Raw genomic sequence first — 14,779 nt, 5'->3', positions numbered from 1 at the left:
ATAATGCATGGCTTCTTGACACGTCATATAAAATAGCCGCAATCGATGAATAATGAATATTCCCATTCCACACGGCGCGCCTTAGCAAAGCCTCCTCGCCCCCATCGCTGTGCATGACTAATGTGAAGTTGGCCCCACTCACAAGCATCACTCACGAGAGCAGCCAGACAGCTGCCACCGCCACAAAACAAAACAAACGTGCCTTGAAATTATGTGGAGTGGAGGATTCATCGATTCATCTGATTGAAACCTCTGTATAGCTATTAGCCTCAATGGCTTTATAGTGCTATACAGTTTGCAAACGACTCCCTACTCCCCAGGCAGCGATGGCAATTTCTCCTCATACAAAACAATATTTATTGGTGCTCTCTCTGTTATCTACTGCTGCTGCTTCCGCTTTCATCTTCTCTGGTATTTTCGATCCCTCGGTTCCTTCTTTCGTTCCCTTTCAATCGTCTCTTTCCTATCGAAAAGAAAACAGAAAAAATAAATCCAGATAGACCACTTTATGTTTATGGATATGGGACCGGTGTATATAAGAACAAGGAATATTCACACCGAGTTTGTATGTTTGACTTTTTCATTGAACAATAAAATTATTCTTTTTTGAATGGTCAGATTTTTGCTTATTATGTCTCATATTTAAAAAAAAAAAAAATTTAATTTAACTATGATTCTACTTCTGATTGAAATCGACGGTTTGTTCTGCATTGGAACCCAAGAAAGCGACAGTAATGTCGAGTTTTGAATACTGACCACGTCAATAAGTTACAGGATCTTTCTGTGTTACGATGGTGGTGATGGTGACGGTTACAATGGTAATTGGGATAATTTGATTTACAGCTATCAGTGGTCATGACGATGGAAATGAATTTGTTTCGTAGATGATGCGGAAAGAAGCAGCAGGGGCGATTTGTTTCGCGAAATTCTAAGGGATGAGGCAGTGGCAAGGCTTGATGAGCTTGGAAAGGTACCAAATTCGAGCCCAAACTTCAATTTCTGATGTAATTCGCCTCAAAGTACTACTGCTATTATTAATATTGTCATCATAACTACTGCTACTTCAGAGCTAAAGCTTATGCCAGTGGCTACAGTAGCAATGTGGTGTGTGTGTGATTTTGAGAACTAGTTTACCATCATCCCAGCTGTTAGTGGGATTCGAAAAAGATCTGGCACAGTTTAACCTCCTTGATTATTTGCCAGTATTTTGAAAATTTCCATTGAATATGTTCAAAACGCTTATATGGATATATTTCTAGACTATATACTTTTTCCGTGATAAATTATATGAAATTGATGATAAAGTTTTCGCTGTCAAAAAGAAATCAGGAATCCACCTTTTGCAAACACAGGCCAGGTTATCAATGCCATTTTCTCACCCAATTTGACCGGAGTCTGCATCTCCCCATAACATTAATCATGTCACGTGTGCCCAATAGTTGAACCCTCAACTGTCAATGTTTCTTTATAATCTAATGACTAGCCAAAGGGTTAAATTGCATTTAGAGGTGTCAGTGAATACTTCACACACAGTCATCCTACTCAAATTTAAACCCAAGTCGCAGCACCAGATTTCCCTTTGCTTTACTGGTTTGATTTGGATGCATATTATATACTTTGGGTGATCTTAAATGTTAATGTTGTAGTCTGGATAAACAGGTAAGTGATGCAGATGGCTATCTTGAGAGGACGTTCATGAGCCCAGCTTCTGTGAGGGCAGGAAACATTATCCGTGGATGGATGGAGGATGCTGGCTTAAGAACGTTAGCTTTCTACCTTTTTCTGTTGTAAACAAGGATTTGGAAACTCAAACTGATGTTTATGTTCATTTGCAGATGGGTAGACCAGATGGGCAATGTACATGGCCGAGTTGAGGGAATGAATGCAAGTGCTGAGGCTCTGTTGATTGGATCTCACTTGGTGATGCTTTTATTTTTCCCATTTTCTCATTTTAGTTTAATCTTTACTCTTCATACAAAGGAACACACTCTAGAGAACACATTGACAAAAAGAGAGAGTTCATCAGTATTAATTGTGGAGAATCCTCCTTCATAACAGGATACTGTTGTTGATGCTGGGATATTTGATGGCTCGTTGGGAGTAATCAGTGCATTATCTGCACTGAAGGTTTTATATACCAATGAGACATTGGGAAAACTAAGGCGTCCAGTTGAGGTCAGTGAAATATCTGCTTTGAAACATTATCACGAGTGATATGACTTGTGAATGATTGAATTTAAAGAGGAGTCTTGCCACAGATTTACTTTGAAATGGAAAGCTCACCATATGTCATCATTCACTGGAGTATTTTCCGAAGTATACATTACTGTCTTATCTGGACATGCATGTGAGATGATTCTGATGGAATTTTATACGATACGTGATAAAATCTGTCCAGAAACATATCCTGGGAAAAATATCCCCAATTCCCCATATAAAATAGAAGACCATGAAGGAATAAAGGAATTGATTATTGGACATTTAACAATATAAGTGAGGTCACTGATCAAAAGCAGATTTTGGAGAGACCTAATCTCTGACATGTGTGAATAGAGCAGTTCTTATTTTTAAGTAATCGGATTCAGCTAGAACTTTAATTAATGCAGACCCATTCATTTTCCTGAGCTGCTTTTGCTGCACTATAATCTGTTTTTATTCTAAATTTTATATTTGAATGTTAGATGTGGTGCCTATGGAACAATTCTGATCAAGGATGTCATAAATTTGTGATACAGGTGATTGCATTTAGTGATGAGGAGGGAGTGAGGTTTCAGTCTACTTTCTTGGGCAGTGCCGCTGTAGCTGGTATTCTACCAGTTACAGCCTTGCAAATATCTGATAAGAGGTTCCCTCGAGCAACTTGAAGCTTATAGATACTCATGATTCAGCTGTTTATTATCAATATATTCATGCATAATCCTTGTTCAGTGGTTTGACAGTGCAAGAGGCTCTTGAGAAGAACTCCATACAAATCACAGAGAAAAACCTGTTACAGCTCAAGTATGACCCACGATCTGTCTGGGGTTATATTGAGGTATAACAGCCTACACCAATTATCTTGAGAACAAGCCTATACTGTATGCCCTCGAGTTCATCTATAAGCTTAGTTCTTTTAGTTCCTAGCATTCTGAGTGCATGTTGTGCTCCCCATATTGGTTCGATGCTGCAGATTCATATTGAACAGGGACCTGTATTAGAATGGCTTGGGTTTCCTCTTGGTGTGGTTAAAGGCATAGCCGGACAGACACGACTGAAGGTATACAAAACAGTTCCTGTATTGATTTCAAAATCATGTCAAAATATTTTTCATTAAAACAAACAAAACTTTTCACAGTTCAAAATTTCGCTACCAAGCAGTCCAAATGCACAATTGCAGGTTACTGTGAGAGGTTCACAGGGGCATGCAGGAACCGTCCCTATGTCAATGCGTCAGGATCCCATGACAGCCGCTGCTGAACTAATTGTATTGTTGGAAAGCCTTTGTAAAAATCCTAAAGATTTTCTTAGTTATGATAGTCATTGCAATGACATCACAGTGGAATCACTTTCCAGTTCTCTTGTCTGCACTGTTGGAGAGATATCAACATGGCCAAGTGCAAGTAATGTCATTCCTGGCCAGGTAAGAGCTTTATCAATGAAGCCCAAATTGGACTACTTTATTGTTAGCTGACGTGAAAATGAACCTCGGATGCAGGTGACATTCACGGTGGATTTACGAGCAATGGATGACTTGGGACGTGAGGCAGTTATTTATGAATTATCTAAACAGATTTATCAAATATGTGAAAGGCGATCAGTTTCTTGTGTCATTGACCGTAAGGTGTGGGACTTTCATGTCTCTGAACTTCTTTTGCTACAAGAATAACCAAATAACTGAGTTTTCTGTGTACCATTTCAGCATGATGCCAATGCGGTGACTTGTGATTCTGAGTTGAGTTCTCAGCTTAAGTCTGCAGCTTATTCTGCACTCAAGAAAATGGCAGGTGAGATTCAAGAACAGATACCTGCTTTAATGAGTGGCGCAGGACATGATGCACTGGCCATGCATCATTTAACACAGGTTTGTTCTCTTTTGCTTCACTCACATTTTTCAAGAGGTACCATCCATACCTTGTGTTTTGTGGTAATAATATGCAAAAATTGGAACAGGTTGGGATGCTTTTTGTCCGCTGTCGTGGAGGCGTAAGTCATTCCCCTGCAGAGCACGTATTGGACGATGATGTTTGGGCTGCTGGTTTGGCACTCTTGGCTTTTCTAGAGACACACATGTAAATTATAGGGTATGTTGACATTAATGTACAGTAGAGCAATCATTGCGAGCCTCTATCTCTCTGCATTATATCATTCAATTTGATCAGTCAATTAGAGAGGCTCTCAGTTCGCATTATCATCTATAGCTATATATATTGCATAGAATAGAACTTTATTCTTGCAAAGCCACATAATCTATTCCTAATAAATTGATATATTTGATCCAATTCGTTATAAAGGCAGTGAAATATAAATGATGAGTAATCATAATAATACAATTTAACACCTGTCCATGCACTTAGGAATGATGGTCATTAAGTTAACTGCAGTGTATAAAGAATGCAATGAATATCGGAAAGGAACAACAAAAAGCCGTCTAACTGTAGTGTATCCTTCGATCCTGTTATGTGTGCGTATGGTGTTTGGGAGTGGCACTCAATATTACTTTTTGTTTTTGTTTGCTAAGTCCACCCAATAAGAATAAACGAATTCGTCAACTCTAGTCTATCAATAAAAAGTTGTTTGGAAGTCGAATAAGTTGTTTACGAGACAGCAAATTGGATCTGTCAGATCATGGTGTCCGCACGAAACCGCATTGGTATAGGAACGACTACATTTGAGATTCTGCCAAGACAGAATTGGGGACTCTACAAACTTCCAACGGCTATTTATTTATAGAGCCAATTTCAAATTTGAAAGAACAGAGAATTGTAAGGGTCGTCGGTCCGTTGTATCGTTCTTTTTGTTTTTAGGATATAGCATATTTGTATGCCCCAAAAGGGTTCAAATATCTCTCAAATACTTTACTGCAATTTTCTACACTCAAAAGCACTTTCCCAGGGAAGAAGTTCCACGCAGTAGTCGATCGAGGCACTCGTTTCTTAGCATCGTCTTCACCGACTTACACTTAAACCACATAAAACAGAAATAATTTCCTATTTTTAGGGGAAATTTGTGCCAGTGATACAAATCACTGATACATCATCATGTACCCCCTTCATTAATATTATTTCATTTTTTAACCTATAAGTTTGTTTTGTTTATTATGCATTCTGAATTTAGGGTCAATTTAGGATCGATTTAGTTAGGGAATATATTCATGCATTGTGGATTTTGTTTACCATGCTGTTACGATTCTAGTTGGTTGCAGTAAATTCATATGCAATGGCCTCTGCCGAACCTCAGGCTCCTTCCTTTACCCTTCTCTAATTTTCCTCCATGAGCCCCGTAACATATGCATTCTAGATTTAGGGCCGATTTATTTAGGGCATGTCGGATGCGAAAATCCATCTATGATCGATTATGTTTATTTGAATCCATATATTATGAATTTTGCACATCTATTTTACTTGAATCCGTGTATCTATGATTATGTTGTTTATTTGTTTATTGTGCAATGGGGTCTTTATATATAGCCACTTTAAATTATAGTTGTTGTATAAATTGTTTCCCTAGCAATGCATGGGTAAAGAAGATGTAGATACAACTTTTGTACAAGTTATGTCTCATGTGTTGAGAATGGTCATCGTCACTTTATTGTATGGGAGTGGTTGTATATCCCTCTTAAGTCAAATGTTTAGATATGATTCTTGAGCAGTAGAGATTCATTTTAAAGTTTATTCTTCATTTATCTTCTATCTGATTCACTGTCTTGTTAAGTTTATTCATTTTTACTTAAATGTTGGATGAAAATTTTTTCTTGTTTTCTTGATATGAATCTCATTAGTGGTCTGCAAACAATGCCATCTCATGGAGAGGCTTTCCTCAATGCCCTTCCCTTCGAAGTAGGTTATAGGCAATAGATGACATTGGTTTAAATGAAAAAGTTTTTTAGAACTTTGAAGGCACTTTCCTTAGCAGCTTTAGAAATGTTTGTAAACCCAAACAGAGAATTTGAAGATGTTTGAATTGAAATCAGTGTAAATTTGGAATATTTTGAAGGGATATGTATGAAAAGAATTCCCCTTCAGGCTCTATATAAAACCTGCCAAGGAAATAGCCTTTGTTTTTGGTTTTTTTTTTTTTCCAATATTCTTTGTTTTGTTTGTTTGAGTGGAGATTGAGCTGAGTTGTGGGGATGTTTTTCTCTGAGTGCCATGCTAGAAATTTTTAAAGATGAGCATAGAAAACATGAAATGTTCCAAAAATAAAATCTGAGTGCCATGACATGTTGGTTCGCTGGCCTTTTATATTCACTAAGTATTTTGGACCCGGAGCAACAATAGTTGATGGAGTATCTTCTTTTTCTTTGCAGCAATATAGAAAATAGTGGAGGAGACACATATCTAGCTTACAATCTCTGAGGGCAGGAGATGAAGTGATCTTAGTATAAAGACTGCAATGTTATTGCGTCATTCTCTCCAAAACGTGGACATCGGACAATCCAAAAAGTTTTAGTCATCAATTTTTGAATTGACCATATTATAAGGTTAAAAAATAGTATGCATTTTTTGAATGGGTTGATCGTGAAATGAAACAACTAGATTGTTGTATGTGAACCTTAGAATTAACACTACGAAGAAATGAAATGATAGCATCTGAATGTGCAAGAATAGAACAGCAAAATTTCAATCAATGAAGAAGTACAAAAGTGCATTGATTGCGTCTTGGGTTTTATTTATTGCATTATCAGTTAGTTTAAGCTTTTAATTTTAAAATCAATGATAATGTAACTCTTTTAATGCTACATTAAGATATACTTGACTTAGAGTTTTGCTATATACAAGCACAGTCGCATACTAATCTGTGTACCAATACTGATTCATTCATACTTAAAATTTAAATTAACACTATTTTCAATAAAATCTACTTTTTGACCAATCACATCACATTGATGTACAGATTAGTGTACAATTATGTTTGCAACTATATTTTTTCCTTGACTTATCAAGTTGTATTTATTTTTTGAATTAGTGCACGTGGGTTGTTGCAGACTACATTCAAGTTGTATTTGTAAAAGACTTTACGACTAGAAAAGAGATGAGAATCATATTTACATCTAGTTATGCTTGATCTTTTAGATATATACACATCTTTTGAACTCTTAGATATTATACACATCTCTTAATCAGACTAATTGTGACGTGGTGATTTATTGTGATGTTGTTAATATAAACCAAACTTGATTGTCTCATTTATAAGTAACGCACATCCAAATATCACAGATGAATGATGATGATTAACTTCAATGAACAAAACAAAGAGCATCTTGTAGTGATTTGTGAGATACGTAGCATCAAACGTAACAACATCTCCAAAATATTGGTATGTGGTCCTTGATCTAGCATCTACCCAAAAGTAATTCCCCATTGACCCTTTCTCATCAACTTGAATCGAATACACAAATTTTGGATTATTACGTTCACTTTCCAAAAAGTAAGCGTATAACTTTTGTGTGTCTCCCTCTTCAAGAAGTTGTATCCTTTGATTGTCTAAGTAATTCTAAATGTCCTTAGCAATGCAACTAACGTCCTTAGCAATGCAACTAACATTATAATCATCACCTGATTTCTTACTCAACATGGACATTATTTTCCTTATTGGTATCCCCAACTTATTTAGCATGTCTATTAAATTCTTTTGTGCTTGCGTCACCCGTCTATGCCTATGAAGCAAACTTATACTTCTGAGTGTCAAACAACTCATGATTATGCTAGAGTACACCCACACTTTATTTCTGTAACTTTGGGTTTTGCTCTCTCTTTAAGTTTAGAATTATGGTGACGTAATCCTTTTCTTGAGTACACATACTCTACTCCAATTAATGATCTGTTTATATTTGGCAATTGAGTATAGTTTATTTGAATGTTAAAACCAGTTCGTCTGGAGAAGGCTTTATAATAACTATGTGCATCCTCTAAATTGTCAAACTGTAGCCTCACATACGGCTCCACATATGAAAATGATATCGTCTTCAAAATTTTCAGCTTCATCGATGCTAGAATCATCTAAAATATCAACATCATCTCCTTCTGAGATACACATAATTCAACTTGATACTAGAAAAGTACTTGAATTATTTTTTATTAATTTCATAAAATGAGATAAGTTAAGAAGATATTAATCCAAACAATGCGTAAGTATGATATAAATAGAACTAATGAAAAATGTTTAGGAAGTATTAAAAAAAAAAAGTAGCCTTAAATACAGCCAAAACTCTTGATAGGCCCTTTTATTTTATTTTTTTTAATAAAATCATTGAGATGTTTGATAGGTTGTTATTAGATTGGCTAGACTAAGCCCCAGTTTAGATACACAATACAGATAAGATATTTTCATCACATATGTATTGTATAGTAATTTTTTCTACCCAAATACACTATATTTTATCTCTCAATTTTAAAAACATCAACTTAAATAAACAATTATTATGTGATGCCCCCAACTCCCACATATGGACATGTGGAAATCGAAGCCTCGGGATAATGAGAACACGGGTCATCATCTTATCGCCAAGTACCAAGTGTGTGTACATGCAACAAGTGTGCAATAAAATTGCACAGCGGATAAAAAGTCTTATAACTAAGTACCATAATTTTTTTGTTTAAATACAAACTCGTTTAAAACACACATAATAAAATATTACAAGTATCAAATACTGGTTCAAAACCAAAATACAAGGCATAAAAGCTAATAGAGATATATTTTTTGACATAAAGACTCCAGGTCAATACTCTGGTGAAACCGCTTCTTCGGGCTCAGCCTCATCCTCCTCAAACTCTGCATCAAAATCTACAGTTCTAAAATGGTACCGCAGGTAAGTAATAAACCAAGCAAACCTCAAGATAGAAAATACATTCATGCCATAACAATATGCATGAAAATGATGCCATATACATATATCCCAAACGTCCACATTTTTCACGCACGCCAAAAATCTCATTTTGGCCAAAACATTCCCTTTAAACATAACCTTGCCATTATCCCAAATAATGGCCCAAAAACCAAACCATCATAGCACTGTAGGCGGGAATCGCAGGCGGGACTCTACCACCATCCCTACGCGTGCACCGTAGGCAGGAATCACAGGCGGGATTCTACCACCGTCTCTGCTTACCACCATCCCTACGTCGCTTGCACTGTAGGCGGAAATCGCAGGCGGGACTCTACCACCATCCCTGCTTACCACCATCCCTACACGTGTCTCTGACTCAAACCAGTCAATCCAATCATTCACATATACCATAAATCATTTCTTGCTTACAAGCTCAGTTTTCATTTTACAAACACATGTACATGTATGCAATTACACGAAAACCTAGTTTTCCCTTTTTAAACATGAACATGCATGCACTATACAATACAAACATCAAGGCACAAAATTTTCAACAAATATCAATATCAACCAAACATAAATAACTCCATCCTCAAATCTATCCGACCCCCGACTCCTCGGACTCAGTCCGGAGTAACTAAACAGTCACAATTTATTGTTAAAGCAAAGATATATTTTAATCTAAAAGAAAACTTGAAAAATACTTACAGCGCTATATAATAATTTTCGAAGGATCAATGAGTTGTAAACAGCGAAAAAAAAGCAACGTAACAGTGTAAAATACACTGTGGCCGTGAGTTGTAAAATACCCACTTTTGAACGGGGACAAACCAAGACTTGGGATTGATAGGGAATGACTTGGAGGTATTTATGAAACTAGTGGAAGTGAAAGTTGGCCGTGGGTGGCGGTGGAAATTGTGGTGGAAGGCCAAAAAGCCCAAAACGGAAAGTGGGTTGGTTGAGCTTCACCGATAACGGATCGGAGTTGGAGTTGAGTGGGTTAGGTAGTTGGGATGCCGGTGATGATGTAGTGAAGAAGTGGTGGCCAACGACTGAGGAACGACGGCGTGGGGAGCACAAAACCGTGCAACTTGGGTGGTGTTCGTGGCAGTTAACGACGGCGTTTGGGGGGCTGAAAATGGAGGGGTGAGGTCGCCGGTGGGTGGAAAAGAAAATGGAAGCAACGGCGACGGCAAAGGGTGGCACACGGCAGAGCTGGAAGGAAATGGTGCATGACTTCATGCCATGCGTGGCGGCTAACGGCTGCACGGGTTGGCTTGAAAATTGAGGGAGGTGATCACCGGCCGGAGGGGAGTCGACCGGTGGGGGCAGTGCATTGCACGGCGAGCTGATGGTAGCGGTCTGGGTGCCACGAAAATAGACTGAGAGGGAGGGGGAGGGGGCTGGGTCACGCAGGAAGGAAACAGAAAAAGAAAGGAAGAAAAAGGAAAGAAGAAAAAGAGAAAAGAAAAAGAAGAGAAAAAGAAAAAAGGAAAAAAAAAGAAAGGAAAGAAGTAAAATTCAGGAATTGATCCAACGAAAATAATCTTAAAAGCTATAAAACGATTAAAATAATTTAAACACAACATCAACCTAAAATATAATAAATAACTAGTAAAAACTAACAACATAATTTTAAATCCAAAAACAAACTAAAATAAATTATACAACAATTTAAACTCAAAACGATAATAGTATTAAGAAAGCTCTACAAAACAAATATCATAACTAACTAAATCCAATTAAATACAATAATTTAAAATAAAAAGAATTAATATTTTAATTAAATTAAAATACTCATTCATTGAAAATATACATAAAAACGAGATATCACATATTAACAGTGAACAGTGCATGAACAGTACAAAACTGACATAAATAGTAAATGACAAATATGTGAACAGTACACAATTCGGTTTTCTATAAAATAGTGGGATTCACACTTTTTTCAAATCCTAAAAATTAAAAACTATCTTATCTTATCTTATCTCACTATCTAAATATATTTTTTTACAAATTATTTATTTTCATCTTAACTTAAAAATTTCATTACTATTTAAAATATTTTATCTCATTTAATCTAAATTATGTATCTAAACGAGACCTAAGTTGCTTTCTCTAATATCAATAATGCAGTATTAACTGTTACCCGAGAATCAATATCAGCAACAATGCAACATGTGTTCTGTTCTGCACAAATACTTTTGATCGCCCCACAAAATGAAAGCACCGTTCTGCACTGCTCGACTCGTTTAGCCTAGTTTCTTAATTAGTTGCAGAGATTACCCATTTTCTTTTCTCTTGCTCACTTCAAGTATTTCTTTTAATATAAATATATATATATATATATATATATATATATATTTGTTTCACTCATTTTAAATCTTAGATCTGATGCTCTTGCTCTCAACAAGGTGTGGCGAAAGAACAATTCAGAAAAATACTTGAAGTATTTTCATAAATATGCAGGTTTCCTTTGGGGGGGTTAGACATAGTTCTCTCATTTGTTTTCAGAAAGTTAAGGTGAGTGAGACCCATCATATCTCTCTCTTTCATTTCATTAAATTTTTGGACCACATGAAGACACAATCATCACATTACTCAGTCACATTTAATACTACATTAGTTGTTATTTTTGGACCACGTGTCTTGTGACCCTAGTTGTTATTTCGGGACCACCTGAGACCCTAGTTTATTACCCCTCTCTCTCTCTCTCTACACACACATATATATATATATATACTAGGTCACGATAACGTGTTGTACACGTCTACCTAGTTGGGTGAGATAAAATTTTTAATAAAAATAATAACTTTTAATAAAAAAAATTGACAATTTTTTTGATAGGTGTGAGAGACAATATATATATATATATGTGTGTGTTAGTTTGAATAAACTGTATTTAAAATTGTACCCATCATAAAATTAAATAATATCATAAAAATTAGACAAATAGAGAGAATTAATTATGGATTTAAGCTTGATAAAAAAAAAAGTTATGAAATTAAAGCTCCAATTCATAAACTTGTGTTAAACAAAAGAACTTCAGATCTAAGTCCTAGGCGGATGCACAGATAAATGTCGGATTTCTGCAATTATTTTTTAATAGAAGTTACTGAATATCAAAAACTTATTTCACAAAATCCTATTTTTTCAGATCTCATTCAATTATCAATTACATATAGTAAACTAAAAAAATAGGACACCAAAAGAATGTACTGTTGACTGTATGAGGTAGGAAACTCTCGATAAGACTCAATAGAACCCCTGCCAATAAAAACTATGTCCGGGAAGTTCTTTTTGTCCTTGCAAAGTTTAATATGTCCAATAAACTTAACTATCTTTACTTATTTTGAAATAATGGGCAGCATTGCCCAGGGAAATGGAGGTTGATATTATTTCCAACGGAATTCATGATTGATACATGTAAAAATCTAGTTGTTAGCCATCCATAAAAGATTCCCAAGTACATACATTAAAGACAACAACGGTGGAGACATTTGGGTGTGCTATAGTCATTTTCCAGATTAAAAAAGTGATTCATTTGGAATGCACTCATTATTCTGTCAAGAATGAGGGAGAATAATGAGTGCAAGTCCAAGCCTCTTAGAAACTGTTGCAGAATGGCTACAAATGACAAGCGAATTTCATTTTTGTTGACGCTATTTATGCAACTAAACAAATTATTAAGAAAAATGTAAAAGAGATGTCAATATGAGAAACTTACATTAATATATATGAGTCGTATTTGTGCTTCTGAGGTCCATTAAGTAAGGCCTAACATGGTGGAAATAAAAGACCTTACTTATTAAATTGAAGATATTCTCTTGACAATCAAAAACAAAAATCATAAAGTACTTTAATCTCAAACATCAGTGTATTATAGCTAATTGCACTTCATATTAAAAAAATAATATACACTTTGTTGTTAAAGGACATAAATATCTGAGACTAGATATCTAAAAGAGTCACATGTTCTTTAAGAGAAAGTCCTGCTCCCCTAACCTAGTTCACAGGGCAGAATATGCAATGTTGGCTCTCTTGTAAATTTGTCTAACAAAACATAATTCCAAAAAAATCACATTAATAAAATAAGGTGAAAAATGCACAAGCCCCCCTTTCGAACTACTACTCAAATTGCAATCACCACCAAACTATCAACTTTAGCAATCAACCCCTCCAACCACAAAATATTTGATACAAGCACCCTTAATAAAAAGAAAATTGAAGAAACAGAACGAAAAGCTTCATATAACAGGAAGCATTATATATAAACTTTTTTTTGTCCCATATGCATTAAAAGTTAGGAATTGAAATGTACTAATTATCAAAGAATAATAAAAATCATAATCATAACAGTAATAAGGAATCATGCAAGCCATAAAAACCAATATTTTCCTAAACTATAAAAATGAACAGAAAAAACCAAACCAATAGACAAAGTAGATAAAAACATCAACAAAAACCAGTCCACAGTCCAAAATTCCTGCAAAAAACACAAAACAGGATCAATTAAAGAAAAAAATAAAAAAGACAATAACTCAATGACTTGCAAACCAAAAAAAATGAAATGCATAATTTTTTTTTTTTTCAGAAAACAAACATGCAAAAGAAAAAAAAAATTAGAAAATAAACATGCACAAAAAAAAAAAAAATCAGAAAATTACCTTTTTCTTCAAAAGCAACGAGAGAGTGGTGAAAAACCAAATTTTTTGCTTTAGGGTTGGTTGAGCCGAAATCAGTGGCTGCTGGAGGTGGTTCTCAGTGTTGGGGTTGCTCTGGTGGTGAGGCTCATGGCGGCGTTTCCGTGAGAACTACAATGAGGCTGGCGTCCATTGCTTGCTTAGACATTAATCAATCTTTTTAGACATTCAACTCAGTTTTTTGCTTCCGCACAACAGATAGGACTATAAAAGAAATAAAAGAATCAAATCCCAATTTTTTTTTCTTAACCGCCCCAGATTATTTGGGCAACCAAACAAGATCCAATTAAATCCCAATTTTTTTTTTCTTAACCACCGCAGATTATTTGGGTAACCAAAGAAGATCCCTCCCTGTATTTGGCAGCGGCGGAGCTGGACTTGATGCTGGTGGCGTGGGCAGTGGTCGAGAGATTGGATAAATGTAGAAATAGAGACAGAGAGAAAAGGCCCTTCCTTACTGTGACTGCATCGTGGCTACGAGAGGGAAACATAGGAGAGATCGTGAGAGAGCTGCTGCTGCTTGAAGGACGGCCGTTGTCTGGCCTGCTCTGCCACTGCTGACGGCGGCAATCGAAGCAAGGCGAGGCGGAGAGAGAACTCGGGAGGGAGAGATTTTTCTAGAAAGTGAAAATAGAGGAGCAGAGTGGAGTGGAGTGGAGTGGAGTGGAGTGAAAATAGAGCAAAACATTTGTCGGTCAGGAAGGTAAAAAGACTAAATTATTTGTCTACAAAATAGAAATAAAAGCAAACAGCTTGCAATTTTTAAATATAACTAAGGGTAAAATTGGAAAACAAATTAAATGAAAACATTGTAGGAGAACGGATTTCCACTTATATATATAATACTAGTTGAGGTGCAACATGCGATGCACGTTTGCTTCGTTGTATTGTTAATCTGTTTAGTTAAGTTACAAAAATTTGTCAGCAAAAATATTACACAGATATAAACAACAAAATAAGTTATGGATTTGTTTTTTTTTTTTTTTTGGTGTCATTCTAGTGCAGGCCTATATTGGACAGGACCGATGAGATAACATTAAAGTTTTTGTGC

At 35.7% G+C, this 14,779-nt stretch overlaps 1 protein-coding gene across 4 annotated transcripts; it reads left to right on the top strand.

Annotated features, from left to right (window-relative positions):
* The first annotated feature begins 211 nt into the window (after window positions 1–211).
* LOC122277435 (allantoate deiminase 2) lies at window positions 212–6,867 on the top strand. Of its 4 annotated transcripts, none has more exons than XM_043087411.1 (13): window positions 212–411; window positions 885–970; window positions 1,660–1,763; window positions 1,836–1,920; window positions 2,059–2,175; window positions 2,736–2,845; window positions 2,929–3,034; window positions 3,170–3,256; window positions 3,335–3,619; window positions 3,695–3,820; window positions 3,899–4,060; window positions 4,150–4,280; window positions 6,509–6,867. In XM_043087411.1, the coding sequence occupies exons 1-12, from the start codon at window positions 327–329 to the stop codon at window positions 4,270–4,272; spliced, it is 1,476 nt and encodes a 491-aa protein (XP_042943345.1). In that variant the 5' UTR covers window positions 212–326; the 3' UTR covers window positions 4,273–4,280; window positions 6,509–6,867. The 4 variants fall into 4 exon arrangements, with proteins under 4 accessions (XP_042943345.1, XP_042943344.1, XP_042943346.1 ...); XM_043087410.1 differs by having other exon boundaries at window positions 6,506–6,867; XM_043087412.1 differs by having other exon boundaries at window positions 214–411; window positions 3,377–3,619; window positions 6,506–6,867.
* Window positions 6,868–14,779: the final 7,912 nt, after the last annotated feature.

The sequence above is a fragment of the Carya illinoinensis genome, chromosome 9 (genome assembly GCF_018687715.1).
Source record: "Carya illinoinensis cultivar Pawnee chromosome 9, C.illinoinensisPawnee_v1, whole genome shotgun sequence".
In the NCBI taxonomy this organism is placed as follows: Eukaryota; Viridiplantae; Streptophyta; class Magnoliopsida; order Fagales; family Juglandaceae; genus Carya; species Carya illinoinensis.
This window is presented reverse-complemented; position numbering and strand designations above follow the sequence as displayed.

Coding starts and splice junctions, on each gene's coding strand:
- LOC122277435 (XM_043087411.1), top strand. CDS start 327: ATGGCAATTTCTCCTCATACAAAACAATATTTATTGGTGCTCTCTCTG. Junction 971..1,659: donor GGCTTGATGAGCTTGGAAAG/GTACCAAATTCG, acceptor CTGGATAAACAG/GTAAGTGATGCAGATGGCTA. Junction 1,921..2,058: donor TGTTGATTGGATCTCACTTG/GTGATGCTTTTA, acceptor CCTTCATAACAG/GATACTGTTGTTGATGCTGG.